The 19374-nt window shown below is 50.6% G+C and overlaps 1 protein-coding gene across 1 annotated transcript in view; it reads left to right on the forward strand.

The window, feature by feature from the left end:
• Positions 1-5828: 5828 nt before the first annotated feature.
• Positions 5829-19374, forward strand: part of Eml1 (EMAP like 1) — a 146339-nt gene continuing 132793 nt past the window's right edge. Inside the window, exon 1 of the mRNA XM_090344821.1 lies at positions 5829-5968. Coding sequence (XP_090200947.1) covers positions 5941-5968 — 28 coding nt within the window. The 5' untranslated portion in view covers positions 5829-5940. The remainder of the gene's footprint in view (positions 5969-19374) is intronic.

The raw sequence follows: 19374 nt of genomic DNA on the forward strand, positions 1-19374 counted from the left end.
ATCTGGTGTCTGTTGCCTCATTTGCTTCAGTCTTAAAGGACAGCTGCAAGGAATCTTCCCTTGGAGCAGATGAAGAAACTGAGGCTTAGGAGGAGAAAGTGATATGCTTGGTACCGGTGGGGAATGGACTAGGACTGGGGAATGGGGGAACGTGTCTGGGTTTCTGGTCTATCCCTCTCTCCAGCTTCCTGAGGGGAGGGGACCAGAGATTATTTTCTTTCCTATCCCTTCCCAGATGTGCACCGGCTGCGATCACCAACCAAGGTGGACCGGATTTAAACTCAGCCTGTCTGGCTGGGGGTCAAATCTTACCTCCACTTGTCACTAACTACGAGACTTGGGTCTCCGCTTCTCCATCTGTAGGGGAGGACAAATAACAGAACTAACTTGTCGGAATGAGCCGGAGGACTTAAGGGCGTTCTGCTTGACTCAGAGCCTGCCTGGCAACTCCTGAGACCTAAAGCATCTTTATTGCTCGCTGGCTGTAGGGAAGGGCGGTCCCCAAGCCAGCAATTCCCAGAGGTGCCGCACGGGGCCGCCCTGGCGCACGCTGGCGACTGCCAAGGCCGGCGCGGGGAGGCGGCCCTCCGCGCCCGCGGGGATCTCGGGCATCCACTGGCCACTGGGTAGGGGTGGGCCCCGCCGTCCCCATTTCACAGATGGTGCCACCGAGGCCCGACGAGGTCTGGGACTGGCCATGGGGTCAGGGGGCTGGGCCAGGCCCCATACTGTGCCCGGAGGCAGCAAGGCACTTAGCAGGCCCTGGAGCCTGGAGGGGGTCCAGCTGCGCTTCACCCACCCCACCAAGAAGGGCTAGCTTTGGCTAGATTCTCACAGGGGTAGGGGGTAGGTGCAGGCTCTTTTCTGCTGCCGGTGAATGCCCTCTGTCTAGACAGAGGTCAGCTTTATACAGGAGGGACCGGTTTGGAAAGGGCCACCAGAGCCCAGGGGAGGCAGTGGCAAGCAGGGAGGGCACCCAGATCCTCCAGAGAACCCTGAGAGGGCATTCACCTTCTCTCTCAGGTGGCTAGTAGCCCAGGCTGGGTTGCAGGTGACCCTCAGACCCTTGGTCTGCCCCCAACCAAGGAGAGAACCTTGGCCTAGCTATGGCAGCATGGAAGGTAGCTGTTGGGCACAGGGGATAGAGGACCTGCTGATCTTTAGTGAGCCAAGGTGGTTGGATGGGATCCAGCAAATGGCTCTCCTTTCCCCAGACTCTGGATGGGAGCTAGACAGGAAACTGACTTGGCTCCTAGGCCTTCCTTCTAGACCTTCCTTGGCAGTCCCGGCCAGGCAGGAGCCCTTTACACTGATTCAAAAACAGGGCTGATCATGGCCCCTGGGAGACACTTAGATCCATATCTGCCCAGACCTCACTGGCTCCAGATAGCCTCAGTGTCTGTGTCTGGATGTCCAAAGATAGCCCCTGCTGGTGGGCAGCCAGACAGGGTGTTCACGTGACTCCTCGTAGTCCTAGTCACTTTAGGAAGCCATAGTGACTCTCCTGGAACCCCACCCCATCCCAGCCCCTGCTAGGAGGCAGGACCCTAGGCAGCCAGGCAAAGTGTCAAGGACACCAACGTGGTAGGGGCCTGTCCTGGCTGGGGCCAGATAGGGGAAGGGAGAGATGCTGAAACAGGAACCGCCTGGCTTTGCAGATAGTTGGTGGGTTCCAGAGTTTGAGCTGGGTGGGAAAGAGGTCCACCTCCATGTTCCTTCTCAGACCCAGCCTCACTGCCAGCTTGTCACTGGTAGTCAGCAACTCTGCAGGGCTGCCAGATCCCCAGCACAAGAAGAAGTCATGGATCCAGGCCGTGGTGGCTCCAGGACTGAGTGGGAGAGGTAGCAGTCTCTAGTGTGTGGACTACCCCTATGCCTGAGCCTAGCTTCCCTGTAACTTGGGGTCTTCTACTAGTTCAAAGGGGTCCTCCCTGGACACAGCAGAGGGAAGAGGGCAGGTGTCATAACTCTGCTGTGGAACCCAGATACCTGAGCCAAGCTCCTCAATACCAGCATCCTGCCCCCTGCTCTTGTTCACCAAGGGACAGCAGACCCTTGGCCTCCACCTGACGGGAGGGGTCCTGCCACGAGGAGCTCTCTTCCACCCAGTGCAGCTGGACAGGCTTCATTCCTAGCCAGGAACCTGGGGGTCATGAAGGCTGCTTAAGCCCACCCAAATGGTAATTGGTTTAGGGTTTGTGGGCTGAGTGAGGGCATGATATGGAAGAAAGGTGGTGGTGGGGTTGCCCATGTGTGCAAACTCGAGTATGTGGGTCCTGTGTGTATGAACACTGTGTGTACACGTGTGTGTCTACCTGTGTTTCTAAATCTCCCCCGAGGTCTCCATGATCCTATGGTCTCCTGGACTCTGTCTCTGCATAGGAGATGTGAGCCCTCTATATGCCTGTGAGAGTGTGTGTCGGGCTCTGTGTGCCTAGGTGTGTCTGACTTACCCTCAGCTGGAGGAGGTATCTGTTCCAAGCAGAGGCAGTAGCAGAGGAAGAAGGACCAGCCTGGGCCAGGCTCTGCCGAGTACATTCTGCATTCCACATGCTGTCCACACCCAGCTAGGTCAGGCTTCAGGCCACACGCCCAGGAGGTGTTGTTCTATCCAGCGTGGGTGTACATCATCCTTCAAGTCATGGTTACCAAGTCCTGAGACAAGGCTGCCTGCTCTCCAGCCATCCTGTCTCTGCGGAAGAACTCAAGGCCCAGGGAAAAGGATGTTTCCAGCAGGGAGAAGATACTGGATTTCTAAGGCCCACTCAGGCAGGCAAATGTGAAGAAAAGTGGGTACCAGTGGTTGGGTGCAGTTGCCTGGGGGCCAGGGAAATCTAGTTATTGTTGTTCTTTTTCTTCCAACACATGTTCCCATAATAGAGAGAACAGGAAGGGGCTTGGGGCCAAAGACAGGAAGTGGCCTGCACACAGGATCCAGCGCTGGGCGGTTCCTTTCAGTGGGACACAGGGGCAAACAGCTGCAGGGTAGAAGTCTCTGAGGTACCTGGGCCTTCTGTTCATGACACACTCTTCCAGGTGGGGCCCAGGTTTGTCCCAGTCACCTGGGAGCCTTGGTGGTGGTGGCCTTCAATGCCATTCATCTGTCACCAGGCTTCTCCCAGCCCTGATTCTGCAGCCCCACTGCCAAGCACTAGGGCATGCCCCATACCATAGCACCCTGGACTGGATGAGACCCCAATGTCCCTGTCTGTGTGTATCGAGGGAGGGCTGCTAAGCGGCTCCTCCTGCCCCCAGACCAGCAGAGAATCAAGTACACAGCAGGTGCTCACCAGTGCTCCACAGATGCAGAAGCAGAGGCACCGAATCCACAGCAAGGCAGGGCAGTGGAGACAGGTCTGACCCAGCCTGTGGCCTCCTGTTCTATCTGATGCCTGAAGCCAGCATGGCTTTAGGGCAAACCAGCTGCTGCTTTCCTGGACCCTTTCCTGACCTTCCTCTCCAGCAGCATGGCCATCTGTGTATGCATGACCAGTGGACATGGCCCTGTCCATCCTCTCCTCGTGGTGAGGATGTGGCTTCTCTCCTTGAGACCTCCTGCGATTCTCCCCCACAACCGCTCTGCCTCACGTCAGCGTGGCAGAAGTGGAGGTGGAGTGAGGAGCCTTAGGGCTCTGAAAGGGTCTCAAGTGAATCTGTGTTTTTGTTTGTTTGGTTTTGTGCCAGTCCTGGGGTTTAAACTTAGGGCTTGGGTGCTGTTCCAGAGCTTTGTTTGCTCAAGGCCAGCTCTCTACCACTTGAGCCAAATTCCACTTCAAGCTTCCCCCGCCCTCCTTTGGTAGTTTATTGGAGATCAGCGTGTCACGGACTGGTCTTCCCAGGCTGACTTCAAACCACAATCCTCAGCATCCTGAGTAGCTAAAATTATAGGCCTGAGACACCAATGAAATGAATTTATGTTTTCCTTTTAAAATTAGCCTCTCCATTGGGAAGGACCCAGGATGGTTTTCCTATGAGAGACGGTGTCCCGGGGTTGCATTCAGAGTGGTCAGAGATAAATACAGGTAAGTGTTAGGCCACTAGGACACTGTCTACTCTACAGGGACCCCAAAGCTATTGGTTCTAGCCCTACCCAATGCTTTACTGGCATCAGCCAGTTGGCTGTCTACCTCTGCTTGCACTCTCAGCACAGTGGTTAGCTCAGTACTGACCAGAAGATGTAAGAGGTAAGAGGACATGCTGAGAACCAGCTGTGGCCACAGTGAGCTCAGAGTTGGCAGCGGTGGGCAGGGACATTAGAAGTCCAGCTTAGAGACCCAACCTGCAGTCAGACAGAGCTCCCTGGGGCAGCAGGAGGACAAGGAACAGCATACCCCATGCCAGGAGCCCTAGGACTATTTTAGAGGGATGGGATTCTTGTACTGATTTCTGACAACCAATGCAGGGGTGAGGATGGGGTGCAACTCTATAGTCCTTTCACCACCCTCCCCACCCCCCAAAGGGCCTCTCCCCTCTCGCCTACCCTCTCCAGGTCTTTGAGCTGGGAGAGGCACTGTGCAGATGGAGAAGATGCCAGGATGCCCCCTCATTCTTCTGAGTCGCGTTGGCCTTCAGCCCTGGTGCCCATCCCTCCAGGAGGCCTGCGCCTCCTTTTCCTGAGAACCATCACCATGCTCAACCCTGTTACCTTCCTATTGGGATCCGGCACCTCTTCTCTTGACCTCACCATTCTTCTTAACAAGGTAACTCGATGCCAGCTCTTCCTGGAAGGCCCCAGAGCTCTCTGGCTAGTGCTCATAACCGATCTCCCTTCTCTTCCAGCCACGTTGGTCTGGGTGTGCTCTGGAGCACAGATGGATTGTGCCCCAGGGGCATGGTGGAGGTGACACCCCCAGATGACACCCCACTGGCCCAGCGGCAGTGGCTTTCCACCTTGTGGGGATGCGAGAGACAATAGCCAAGCATGCAGTAAGTGCATACTAAGTGCTTCTAGCCGTGTGTTCTTTGTTGTTTGTCCTAGGGCTTGTATTCAGGGTCTGGGCGCCTTCGCTGAGCTCGTTTGCTCCAGGCTAGTACTCTACCCTCTTTGACCCACAGAGCCACTTCTGGTTTTCTGGTGGTTAATTGGAGATAAGGGTTTCATGGACTTTCATGCCCTGGCTGGCTTTGAACCGGATCCTCAGATCTCAGTCCCCTGAGTAGCTAGGGCTATAGGTGAGGTGTGTTCTTTAACCACTCAGTGTCAAGTGCAGAATCCAGTTGTATGTGGGGAGCCCTCCCCTCCCCCTCAGCCCCTCAGTATTTATGAAGTGAGTACCCAGAAGGTGCCCATAAATAAATGTCCAGCGCTCTTGACCAAACAATCTAAGGCAAAGTCAGGCTTTCCTGTGGCCTTGGAGACAGACAGCCTGGCTCCAGGCCGTGGTCCACCCACCCCGAGGGGGCTGGCTTGCCCTGGATGGGTCACTTAACCTTGTATGTGACATGAGCCTGCTGCTGGTGGTCCTGAGAGCAGAGCAAGGTGACCAGGGTTGGGACACTCTGCATGGCTCCCTGCAGGAGCTCCAGTCTAGTGAGCGGCACCCCTTGTGTCATTCTTCTACCCTAAAAGTCCATGAATGTCCCTGGCCCAGTGGGTGGAGCCCATCTCTAGCTGGGAGAGATTGGGCATTGCAGTGTGCCCATGGTTAGGGTCCTGGGCACTGACCAAGCACCCTGGGGTGCAGCAGCTTCTCAGACAACATTCCGGGGCTGCCTGGGAGAGGCCTTAGCCAGGGGAGGGCAGTGCCTAGATTTATCCACCAATCGCATGGGCTCCTGGCATGGGAGCACTCTTATCTGCCCAGCCCAGCACGCTGGGGGTGTCCTGGCTGCCTGAGGCGGGACACAGCAGTCCTAAACTCTACCGGGTGGGTGACAGCAACCGAAGATTCCGAGTGTCCCTGTAGGCTGGTGGCCAGCCGGCTTCCCGTCTCCCACACCATGTCGGACGGCGAGGGGCCCTCAGCTGGTGAGTGGCAGTGCTATATTTACTCACCATGGCTCCGGTTGCACAGCCACGGCCTCCGGTCGCCAAGGGCACTGGGCCCCCACAGACTGCAGGCAGCTGTAAGACAGGACCCCCCAGCCTCCTGGCCTGACACCTGGGGGCCTGCAATCCTTGAGGGAGGGAGGTGAGCTTAACTTCCAGTGCTCAGCTTGGCCGCACCCGGCTGGATTCCCAGTGGGCTACGACAGGAAGCTGCGCCTGCTACAAACTCTCTCTGGCTGACTGCCACAGGGGAGGGGGCAGGGTTAGTCATGCAATGGCCAGGACTTGGCAGGGGCTGGACCCAAGGTGGGCGCAGGGTGCCAGAGGCGCCTTGGCACCGTTTGCAAAGGATTGTGTAGGGGCTGGGGGGGGAAGTGCACAGGTTCCAGGAGATTCCCTAGGAGCTTGTGACGAATGAGAGTCTCTGAGCACTGGGCCCCAGCCTGAGGCAGGCTTCCTGTGAGCCCCAAGCCCTGCAGACTGGGAATGGCCAGGGACACTGGTGAGCACAGAGACTGTCAGATTCTGGGTCTTGGAAAAAAGCTTTGGTGGGGACTGGCCTTCAGGGCCACTTTTGTGATGAGGGACACCCCTCAACCCCTCAATTAGCCTTGGGCTCAGTGGGAACTGGGGACAGCCTGATCCAGGGATCATTTAGGGACTCTGGAATTAGGCTATTCCAGCTGATTTCTCCACTTCTTATTTGGGTGCCCTTGGCAAGTGCCTTAACTTCCCTGAGCGTCAGTGTCTCCAGGAGACGGTGGCTATGGTACTAAGACAGTGGTGGAAATGCCATGTGTCGGGGTAACCAAGTGCCTGCCTTGTGTTCCTTGGTGGCAGCAGCAAGTGGACTTCCAGGGCAGGAGCCCAGCGGGATACAGGGACAGGGCATCTCTTCTGGCAGGGCCTCCTTGGTAAGCCGCGGCTAACTTCTGGCCCTAAAACCCCGAGTTGGAGATCTCAGGGCACTTGTGCGGTGCCAAGCTATTCCAGAAGCCACTGGGTGGGCTGTGAGCAACACCCTTGTTGGTGTCTAATGGGCAGCTGCAGTGCTGTGTGTGTGTGTGTGTGTGTGTGTGTGTGTGTGTGTGTGTGTGTGTGTGTGTGTGTGTCTATGGGGGGTGCCATGGACAAATGCTGTCTGACCTCACCCTCTCCTGCCAGGCGCCAGTCATGCTGGCTGCCAGAGCCCAGGAAGCCGCGATGCTGACAGCCCTTTCTGGCTGGTGGTGCCCCATGCCCTACACCTGATACAAACCCGGAATAGCTCTCTCCCTCCACCACAGACGTGGCCCTGGTTTTAGCAGCTTGTAAAGCCACCCTGCAGGGAGATGAGTATTTCAGGAAGGCCAGGACAATATTTAGCCTGTCCAGTGATGGCATGGCGCTGAGTGTGCATCTGTCAGCCCGGAGGCTAGGAGGCGGGGCCTCACTGTCCCTTCTGTGATCAGTAGAGGAGCACTGGGACGGGAGGCAGAGCTGGGGACCACCCTGCTTCTTTCTGTCCTAGGTGGGTCAGAGGCCCCAGGCAAGCTCCAGGCTTGTTTTTCCTGGGTATAAATGATGGTTTGTTTCTGCAGTGTGAGTCTGAGATGGAGCCTGATCTGTAAGAATAAAACACAGCCCCTGGCTTCAAGGGAGCAGAATCTCTGAGAATCCTTGTCTCAGTTTCCTTTTCTGTCGAATGGTGACATAATAGCTTGTCAAGCTGTAGTAAGAATTAAATAACCCAAAGCCTACCTCATGATGACAATAATGCTGGTTGTTAGTGATATTAACTGCTATGACTAATCAATAAATAAGCTGCAACTGAGAGAAGGAACTGGAGAGACCAAATTATCTGCTGTGCTCTGCGTGTTCAGGATACATTGGTCACCTCTTGGAGTAAGTGAGATAAACTCTGTTGTAAAGCTAAGGAAATGGAAGCTTAGAGGGGCAGGCTTCTTGCCCCAGATATCCAGCTGCTCCACAGCAGAGCTGAGATTTGAATGTACATCCTCCTGTTCTATTTGCACAAATCCAAGTTAGGCCGCTCCACCTGGCTCTTCCAAAGGGCTGTGGAGCTACCTTGTCGATACCCCTTTTTTATTCCAGAGTTGAATAGTTGGCTCAACACTCCCTCCAATCATTTGGAGCCTGTTTTAAAAAAAATGTGGTACCTTGTTAGGACATCAGGAAAATTCCGTAGAGCAAAAGCACAGCAGGCGGTAGCGGGCCCCAGGATTTAGGGCTCTGGCCCTTAGCGGGTGAGCCCAGAGCTAAGGTTACCAGAGAGTCAGCATCATATTTATAGCAGGAACTTCCAGCCCATGCTCCTGGCCGGCCAAGGCACGGCCTTTACAGTTGCAGGCATTCCAGGCCTGACTCTGCCTCCATCACCTCACCTGCCTGAGCCTGGTCTCTAGGTCGGGGTTGTGCTATGTTCTGCAAGTGCAGAGCACTTGTACAGGATGTTCAGAGGGGCTGGCTTCACACTTCCTGGGTCTGTTGAGTATCTCTTTTTGACCTTGTGCTATACTGTCCGCGGCAGGAAGAGAATACAAGCTTTTGAGCTGTTCCTCTCCTCAGTGTTTGGGTAAGGTTTCCAGTAGAGCAGCCATACTGCTGTGAGTACTGGGGACCCACCATTGTGTTCTTAGAAAGCCAAGAATACAGGTTGATCTGGGCCAAGTTCACGTCCATACTCTACTGCTCCCTGGCTCTGGGACCTCAGGCAAGACACTTAACTCCACTAAGCGTCCATCATTAGAGGGTCTTTACCTTGCTACGGGGCTTATTAAGAATGGACCTTAATCTAAGCACACACTGGATTAGTAGAGCCACCTCCTCCTGTGTAGCTTCTGTTCATTCCTTTGTCATTCTCTGGGCCACAGCCACTGAGGGCTGCCATGGGGATTCTCTATCTTCATCACCTTCCTCAACACCCCTTGCCGAGAGACTCAGCCAGGAACTTCCTGAAAGCTCCACAATGGTCCCAGAGTATTTGACGCTCTGGGCCCAAAGGCATTATGGAGTGGAGGTGTGACCATAGCTCACTCAGTTCCTTCAGGCACCTGAGACCCTCACCTTTTTACCCCTAATCCCACCAGTGTAGCCCCCATTCCCTTGTTTGTCCTGATCACCCCAAGCTCTTACCTCACTTTTCTCCTAGCAGGCCACCTCCAACTGTGTCACTCCCGACTCCAGGGAAGCTTTGCAGAGCTCCAAGAAGGGGCCTGGTGATTGTTCCTTGCTTGGATTCCAGGGCAGGAAAGTACTGGGAAAGGACATGAGGGGGTCCAGGACCAGTCCTGGGAAATGGAGGAGGCCTCTGAGATGGCTTCATGTCACTGGCTCTGCAAAGGCTGAATCTGAGGGTCTGAGCCAAGCTCGGTGCCCTGTGATGCCTGACCATGGGGGTGTTGGCTGGGTATGTCAGTCCTACCCCAGAACAATAAACAGGAAGTCTGTAGTCATGTAAGGTCAGTGTCAAGACAGAAAGTGATTGGCTGAGTATCATGTCTTCTCAGGGCCTGGCCAGCAGCTGTGGAGAAGATGAAGGCAGACACAGCCTGGGTTCTCTACTTCCTGTCGTGGTAGCACAGTACACGAGGTCATTATGAGGAAGTGTTGAGGTCGGGGAGAGGTAGCTCATGGGCAGAGTGCATGCCAAGCATATGCAAGGCCTGGGGCTTGAGTCCCAGTACCTCAATAAAGATTATAAGGGGGAAGGACTTATTTGGCTCTGTTTCAGAGATTTCAGTCAGTCAGTCTGGTTGCTTTGGGCTGGTGATGGCACAGTCTGCCATGGCAGGGATATGGTCCTTATATGCCCTGCAAGAAAATGTCCCCAGTGACCTAAGTTTCTCCCACCAGGCCTCATCTCCCAATAGGGCCACAGACTAGAAACAGAATAAGCCTTTAGCATCAAAGCAAAGGGAAGGGGCAGTCCTCCACCAAAGAACAATAGGAATATCTGTCCTTATCGACTTTTCCCCACTTGACCTTTATTTTTGTCCATGGTGGGGCTTGAACTCTGGGCCTGAGTCCTGTCCCTGAGCTCTTCAGCCCAACCGCTCTACCACTTGAGCCACAGTGCCACTTCATTTTCTGGTGGTTAATTGGAGATAAGAGTCTCACGGATTTTTGTGCCAGACTGGCTTGAACTGCAATCCTCAGATTTTCAGCCTCTTGAACAGCCAGGATTACAGGCATGAGTCACTGGTACCTGGCTTTTTATTTTTAATTTTTGGATTAAGTAATCCATTTTGATTATGAAAGGCTTAGAGCAGTTTGCATAAGCTATGGTCAGTAAGCATCCAGAATGTAATTCCTAATCTGGAAATTACAAAGCAAGGGAAAGATCTTTCAAACCACTTCTCTTGCCTACAGACCCTAGTTTGCACTTAAAAGCACCAATACATAGAAGTTAATTCTGTTTCTAGGCAATTATCATCAGTGCTTCAGTGAACATGGGCGTGCAGATAGACACTTCCACATACTGAATTAATTTCCTTTGGAAGTAGGCTTGCTGGATCATATAGTAGTTCTATTTTTAACTTATTTTGCTCTGGCAGTACTAGAGGTTGTATTTCCTAAGCAAGCACTCCATGACTTGAGCCAGGCCCCTAGCCTTTTGTCATTTGGGGTAAGTCTTGTATGAATGTCTAGTGTGGCCTAGCCTAGACTGTGATCTTCCTATCTATCTATTTATTTATTTATTTTGCCAGTCCTGGGATTGAGCTCAGGGCTTGAGCACTGTCCCTGGACTTTCTCAAGGCTGGAGTTCTACTACTTGAGCCTTAGCACCACTTCTGGCTTTTTTCTATGTATGTGAACCCGGGTCTTCATGCATGCTAGGCAAGCACTCTACCACCAGGCCAAACTCCTGGCCCGTAGACTGTGATCTTTCTATTGATGCTTTCTGAATAGCTAAGATGAGAGCACAGCATTACATCCAGCTCTAGGTTAAGATGGGGGTCATGCAAACTTTTTGCCTGGACTGGCCTTGAATTGCTATTCTACTGACCTCTGTCACTCAAGAAGCTAAGCCTATAAGCATAAGCCACTGGTTCCTGGCTCTGCATTTATTTTTACTATTATTGTTGGTCATGGGGCTTGAACTCTGGACCTGGGTATTGTCCCTGAACTCTTCAGCTCTAGGCTAGCGCTCTACTCCTTGAGCATAGTACCACTTCTGGTTTTCTGGTGGTTAATTGGAGATTCCTGGTCTTTAGTGCCTGGGTTGACTTTGAACCACAATCCTCAGATCTCAGCCTCTTGAGCAGCTAGAATTACAGACATGAGCCACCCCCCCCCCACTTCTGTATTTATTTTCTGAGGAAGCTCTCTGCTGATTTCCATAATGGCTGTACTAGTTTGCATCTCCACCAACAGTGCATAAAGGCTCCTCTGCACATCCTGGCCAACATTTATCTTTTGTTGGGCTCACCAGCCTAGCAGGAATGAGGTAATGTTTCATTGTGGTTGTGATTTGCATGTCCCTGGTGATGGCAGCTATGGAGCATTTTTCGTGTTCCTGCTTGACATTTGTATGTCTTCCTTTAAAATGACATCTGTTCAAGTCTTTTTCTCATTTTTAATTGGATCATTTGGTTCTATTGAGCTAGCTGAGGTGGGGTTGTTTTTGTTTATTTTTTGTTTTTGTGGGTCATAGGACTTGAACTCTGGGCCTGGACACTGTCCCTGAGCTCTTAGCTCAAGGCTACTATCCACCCCTAGAGCCACAGCACCACTTCCCTTTTTTTTCTAGTGATTAATTGGAGATAAGAGTCTCAAGGTCTTTAGTGCCCAGGCTGGCTTTGAACCTTGATCCTCAGATCTCAGCTTCCAAAGTAGCTAGAATTACAGGTGTGAGCCACTGCACCCGGCTGAATTTTTTTTTTTTTTTTTTTTTTTTAGTAATTCTGCATATTAGGCTCTTGTTAGATGTTTTTCGTTCTCTCTTGGGAGACCTTTCCAGAACCCTCTGCAGATACCAGAATCTCAGGATGGGAAAGTCTTTTATATAAAAGAGTGGAATATTTGCATATCACCTATACATATTACTTCTGTGCTCTAAATTATCTTAGATAGTCATTCATTCATTCATTCATTTGTGTACTGTGGCTGGAACTCAGGGCAGAGGCACTGTCCCTTAGCTTTTTCACTCATGACTGGTACACTACTACTTGAGCAGCACCTCCACTTCTGGCTTCTTAGTACTTAATTGAAGATAAGAATCTCAGTCTTTCCTACCCAGACTGGCTTCAAACTGGGTCCTCAGATGTTACCCCCTGAGTAGCGAGTATTGCAGGTGAGAGCCACCAGGTTCTGGCTTTATATTACATTTTTGTAATGGGTACTGAGAGCTCTCAGTCCTCCTTGAAGAGTGAAGTGAGGACATATGTGTGCTAATAACTCTCTGTGTTTAAGCATTCTGCAGTGTGCCTAGGTATTAAAATATCATGCCATATACAATGAAATCACAGTGTCATCTGTCATTTAAATTTTTTCATTGTATTTTTTGTTATTATGAAGGTGATATAAAGAGGAGTTGCATTTATCTAAGTCACATAACAAAAGTATTTCTTTCTGGACAATGTCCCCCCTCTTCCCTTGTTGTCTCCCAGTTTTTCCCTCCCATCCCCACTCACAAGCTGTAGAGTTCATCTTCAACACAGTGTCTAGTGAGCGCCACTGGTGCATTTGTGCAGCCTTTGTCCCTCCATTTCTCTGCTCCCCTTACCCTCCCAAAGACAAATGCATGAACACAAGGTAAAAAGAAAAAAAACAACATCTGATTTCCGTTTCCTGGAGTTCATTTCAATAAGTCTTATTTTGTATGATCATAGGCATGTAGGCTTTGCACCTTTGTGTTCTTCCCTTGAGAGTATCCTCCTGTGGTCTCACTGTGTGTGAATGCTTTGAGCCCTATATAATTTAACATGTCCCAGTATTTTAGATCTTGCTTCTACATATAAGAGAAAACATGCACCATTTGTCTCTCTGAGCTTGGCTTACCTCATTAAAGTGATTTATCCTCGGTCCACTCATTTCCCTGCAAATGACATAATATGATTCTTTCTATTAGCCGTATAAAATCCCATTGTGTGTATGTACCATGTTTTTTGGATCCAATCATCTATTGTAGGGCATCTGTGCTATTTCCATAATTTGACTATTGTGACTAGTGCAACAATGAATGTGGATGTGCAAGTGTCTTTATGGTATCCTAGCTTCTGATGCTCTGGGTAGATGCCCAGGAGTGGTATGGTTGGGTCATAGGGAAGCTCTATTTTTTTTTAATTGCCAATCCTGGATTCGAACTCAAGGCCTGGGCACTGTCCTTTAGCTTTCTCAAGGCTAGCACTCTACCACCTGCACAGCACCACTTCCAGCTTTTTCTGTGTATGTGGTACTGAGGAATCAAACCCAGGACTTTGTGCATACTAGTCAAGCCCTCTACCACTAAGCCACATTCCCAGTCTTCTTTCTTCACATTTTTATAGTTTTTGCTATAAAAGTCTTTTGCTTCCTTGGTCAGGTTTATTCCCAGGTTTTTGTTTGTTTGTTTTTAATAGAAGCTATTGCAAATGGAGTTGTTTTCCTGATTCCCCTCTCTGCTACTGGGTTTTGTGGGTAAATTTTGTATTCTGCTGCCATGTCAAACTGGTTGATTAGCTTTAGGAGCGTGGGGATAGAGTCTTTTAAATATAAGATCATGTCATCTGCAGACAGTGACAGTTTGACTTCTTCTTTCCCTATGTGAATTCCTTTTATGTCCTTTTCTTGCCTTATTGCTGTGGCAATTGAAGAAGAGGAGGGAGACTGCACATCCTTGCCATGTTCCTGATTTTAGAGGCAATGGTTTTGGTTTTTCACTATTCAGTCTTTCATTTATAGCCTTTATTATGTTGAAGTATGTTTCTTTTATTCCTAGCTTTTCCAGAGCTTTTAATGTAAATGGAGGCTGGATTTTGATGAAGGCTTTTTCTACATCTACTGAGATGATCATATGGTTTTTGTCTTTAGCTCTGTTATTGTGATATATTTATTGATATACCATATGTTAAACCAGCCTTATATCTCTAGGATATAATCACTTGATCGTTATGTATGATTTCTGTGGTTAGTTGCTTAATTCTGTTACCTAGTATTTTATTGAAGAGCTTTGAGTCTGTGTTCATCAGAAACGTTGGTCTGTAGTTCTCTCTCAATATATATTTTCTTTTCCTTTCTTTTCTTTTTTGGGCCAGTCCTGAACTTGAGCTCAGGGCCTGACCACTGTCTTTGGACTTTCTTAAGGCTAGAGCTCTACCACTTGAGCCTCAGCACCCCTTCCGGCTTTTTTCTGTGTATGTGGTACCAAGGAATTGAGCCCGGGTCCTTGTGCATGCTAGGCAAGCACTCTAACACTACGTCAAATTCATGGCCCTCTTGGTTTTTTTTTTTTTTTGAGTTATTTAAACTTAAAAAAAGAAATAAGCCAGGCACAGTGGCTCACGTCTGTAATCCTAGCTCCAGGAGACTGAGATCTGAGGATTGCGATTCAAAGCCAGCCCGGGCACTAAAATCCGTGAGACTCTTACCTCCAATTAACTACTAAAAAACCAGAAGTATGGCTGTGGCTCAAGGGGTAGGACAGTAACCTTGAGCTGAAGAGCTCAGGGACAGCGCCAGGCCCATAGTTCAAGCCCCATGACTGACCAAAAAAATTTTTTTGAAAAGAAAAGATCAGGATAGAGCCTGGTGGAGAGAAAGGCTACATGAGGACAGAGAGACAGATGGCATTTGCTGGTTGAGAAGAGAGGATGCTGAAGAAACTGACCCCATTAGCAGTTTGATCTCAGGCTTCAAGCCTCCAAAATTGTGACAGCATTCATTTCTGTTGTCCAAAAATAAAAAGAAAAGTACAAAAATAAATTTCTGAAAGATTTGGTTCCAACCCCAGCCAGGAAATCCTCACTGAGGACAGTATGAACTGCAGAGTGTTGCAATTCTCTTTCTTGTTCTATTTGCCAAGGACCAAAGAGAGAGGTATGCTGATCTAAAACTAGGGATGAGTTTAGAAGGAAATGATTATTAAGAAAAAATGGCGTGTGGGGGGTGAGGGGTGCAAAGAGAAACCGGATGTGGTGGCTCACACCTGTAATCTCAGCTACGTGGGAGGCAAAGATTAGGAGGACTGCAGTTTGAGGCCAGACTGGACCAGCCATTTTTGAGACTCTATCTCAATCAACATGCCTTTCCTCCAGCTACACAGAAAACATAAATAGGAAGTTTGCCATTGAGGCTGGTCTGGACAAAAAGCAAGACTGTTGAAAAAATGAGAGCAAAAAGTGCTACAGGCATGGCTCCAGTGGTAAAGTACCTGCCTAGCAAGTATAAGGCCCTGAGTTCATACTGAAGTACCATCAAGTAATCAATAACAATAACATAAAATGGGAAGTGGAGTGTGTCACATGGCTCTAACGCCAGCCTGTATATTTTCCAGTGCCATCAAATCAAGGAAGCTGTGGTGTTCATAGCAGATTGAACTCAGGGCCTTCGTGCTGTTCCTGAGCTTCTTTTGCTCAAAGCCAGTGCTGTACCACTTGAGCCACAGCTTCACTTATGACTTTTTTTTTTTTTAGTAGTTTATTAGAGATAAGTTTCTTGGACTTTCCTACACAGGCTGCCTTTGAACCATAATCCTCAAATCTTAGCCTCCTGAGTAGGTAGGATTAGAGACATGAGCCACTGGCACCTAGCTAACAGGTTTTTTTTGTTTTTGTTTTTGTTTTTTTTTGCCAGTCCTGGGCTTGAGCTCAGGGCCTGAGCACTGTCCTTGGACTTTCTCAAGGCTAGAGCTCTACCACTTGAACCTCAGCACCACTTTTGGCTTTTTTTTCTATGTATGTGGTACCAAGGAATCGAACCCTGGTCTTCATGCATGCTAGGCAAGCACTTTAACCATTAGGCCAAACTCCTGGCCCCTGGCTAACAGGTTTTTAATAATGTGTTCATGTCGCCAAATTTAATCAAAATTTGGTAGTCTCACAGGGAGCGTGGCATCAGCATACGTGGGTTGGATATCAGAGCAGGCTGGTTTACGAACCCCGCTGTGGCCTGCTCTCCCTGACCTGAGGATTGTTCTGTTTAGTGTTGGAGTGAGATGATCCTGAAATTTTGGGAGCCTCGTTAAACCTCCTAGTCAAATTGTTTAGACAACGTTCTAGGAGATCTAAACACATTCTTCAGGCATCCTGCTTCATTTATTCTGGTGGAAAAACATGTCAAGGGCTGATAGCATTGCAGCCAACACTCTTCCTGCCCCTTGCACTGATGGTTGCTTGTGTTCCGAGCTGACACGGTGACTCAGCAGGCCATGTGCCGTGTGCCCCAGTCCTGGGTCCTGCTGGCACCAGGTATGAGCCAGAAGCAAGAGCTTCAGCTGTGTTTTTCCCATTGCACGACAGAAGACCAGGCAAGGAAGTATGCAGTGCACAGTACATAAGTGCTAGCTCATTTTCCCTCAGTCCTTTTTTTGGGGGGTCAGGGGGCATTTAAACATTGTTGCTCCATTTTACAGATGAGGAAACTGAGGTTTAGAGACATTGAAATTGCTGTGTGATTTCCAAATCACAGAGTACATGGATCCCAGCCAGGGACCTTCTTTGAGTGGCTCTCCTTCCCAAAACAGGAGGCTGATGCTGGAAAGGCTGTGACCAGGAGCCACAACGAGCAGGCTGGATCCCTGTGGATGTCTTCATAGAGGAGAGAGTGTGGGAGAGTCCTGAGTTGCTCTGTCACCAAAGCTAGTCCTTTCCATAGGGTAGAGAAACCCATCTCTTCCCTGCAGCAGGCTAGGGGCTTGGGGACCTTCACAGCACCCTCCTCCTGGCTCACTTGACTAAGCCAAGCTTTGGTCCCTTGGCTCTGCTCCATGACTCTAGTAGGCTCAGCCACACTGTGGCAACCGGACTCCTCTGTGGCCAGGGCCTGCAGGCCTGTGTTCTGTCCTGGCGCACCTTGCCCAGAGCCTGTGGCTCCTTTAGGAAAGGGGCTTGCTTACTGCCAGTGTGCTGGACTGCTCCCTACCTGCGCTTGCCCATCCAGTTTGTCACAGCTCTAGGGGACACTGTGACCTCTCCTAAGCCCAGACACCAGATAGGCACAGAGAAAGACACTGCAAAGCCACTGTTCCCCAGGGTGTAGTGACATGGGACCTTAACTGCACTGGGAATGTGGCTAAATATACACATGCAGAGACACACATGTGCATGCACACACACGTATGTATATACACAAACACACAATACACATATGCATACATGCAGGTGCAAGTATGTAACAGTCACCTGTATGCATACAAACACATGCATACATAAACATTATTACATACGTACACATACACACATAAAACCCATATACATGTATACATATGTACACACATACTCTTGTTTATACAGATTATTATTTTTTTGCCAGTCCTGGGGCTTGAACTCAGGGCCTGGGGACTGTCCCTGAGCTTCTTTTGTTCAAGGCTAGCACTCTACCAGTTGACCCACATCACTGCTTCTGGCTTTTTCTGTTTATGTGGTACTGAGGAATGGAACCCAGGGCTTCATGCATGCTAGGCAAGCACTCCACCACTAAACCACATTCCCAGCCTCCTGTTTCTACAGATTTGCCTGTTCTGGATGTCTCACACGAGTGGCATCAGATGTGATATTATCCATTATGCGTCTCTTTTCACAGAGGGTGGTATTTTCAAGGTTGTGATCCACACTGTCACTTGTGTCAGCACTTCTGTCCTTTTTACCCCGGTCTCAGTTCTACTGTGTGACCATGCGCCATCAGCCTGAGCCATTCTCGGTAGCAGGGCACTTGGGCTATCTGTCTCCTTTTTGGCTGTGGTGGGCACCGGTGCAATTCTGAGTGAAGCTGTGTTTGCCTGGCCCTAAGTAAGCTGGCGGCTCAGGGAGCAATCCCATGTTGGACCTGCGAGGCCCAGGCTGTTTTCTGCAGTGGCTGCCCTTCTGGGCTGGGGCTGCTGCTGCTTCTTCACGCACCCACCAGCATTGTGGTGCTCAGAGCCTCTGCAGGGCCTGGAGGATGGGGCAGGCATCTCGGTGTGCCTCAGACTTTCTGTCCCCAGTGGTGAGGCTGCCACGCCTCTTCCCACATGGGACTGACCACCCCTGTGGGCCTGGGGCCTTACTCTCACTCTCTTCATCTGTTAAAGGGGAACATTGGCAGTACCTGCCTCACAGGCTGGAGTGGCAATGAAGTGAGGCTGGGATCCTGGCCCAGAGCAGTGGCCCACTGGCATGGCTGCTGGCTCAGCTCCCATTCAGGTCCATCCTCTGAGAGCTGCTGTAAATGAGGGACACAGAGGAAGGAGGAAACCTTGTTATGGAGGACAGGTGCCAGGTGCCAGGGGCTCCAGACTGTAAACTTAGCTACTCAGGAGGCTGAGATCTGAGGATCACAGTCGGAGGCTAGCCAGGCAGAAAAATCTGGGAGACTCTTATCTCCAATTAACCACCACAAAGAAGTGCAAGTGTGGCTGGAATGGTGGAGTACCTCCCCTGAGTGGCAAAAGCCAAGTGAGAGCGTGAGGCTTTGATTTCAAACCCTCAATCCTGGCTGACACGCACACGCACATACAGGGACCATGCCATCAGAGAAGGTGCCCACAGTCAGGTCAGTCCTAGGCCAGTGTAGGACTTACAGAGGAGGCCCTGCCTCATTTGTGCCTGTCAGCGGTGAGCTCTGAAGCCAGGAGTGCTCTCTGGTGAGACTCGCTACCTCGGGCTGGTGCAGGTGTCGATGGGCAGGTTGATTGTGTCGCTGTAACCTGAGTCAGGTGAGAGGAGAAGCAGCGGAGTCAGCAGTCAGGGAAAACCAATCTAGGAATCATCTCACAGCAGCCCATTAAGCTGCAGTCAGGGAGAGACAGCTAATGTTCTCCTCTGCGAGCTGGGCCCAAGAAGCAAAGAATGGCCCTTGATGACCCCAGGACTGTCCAGTGATGTCCACAGTCTTAGAGAAGACGGGTCATATCTGAGGTACGATGGCTGGGGGGCCAGGCCAGTGGTGGAGACGAGGGGGAGGCAGGTTGCCGTGATCATTATCACCCAAGGTCTGCCACCTGGTGCTGGGTGAGCTTTGCAAGTCATAGAATCCCTCTGGGCCTCTGTGTCCCCATGTGGTGTGCAGGGGGCAGCTGGTGACATGGACAAAGGGGTTCCTATGGGTGGATGAAAACCTGTAGGTGCTAAAGGTCAGAGTGGGCCACAAGGTGCTTTGAGGAGCTATTTGAAATCCAGGCTGCTGCAAACAGAGCTTCTGTGTACCTGGCCTATGGAAACAGGCTCTGGGGACAGTGAAGGAGGGAGAAAAATGGATAAGCTCCCAGG

Source organism: Megascapheus bottae, chromosome 14 (assembly GCF_031878675.1).
Source record: "Megascapheus bottae isolate mThoBot1 chromosome 14, mThoBot2.hap1, whole genome shotgun sequence".
Taxonomy (NCBI): Eukaryota; Metazoa; Chordata; class Mammalia; order Rodentia; family Geomyidae; genus Megascapheus; species Megascapheus bottae.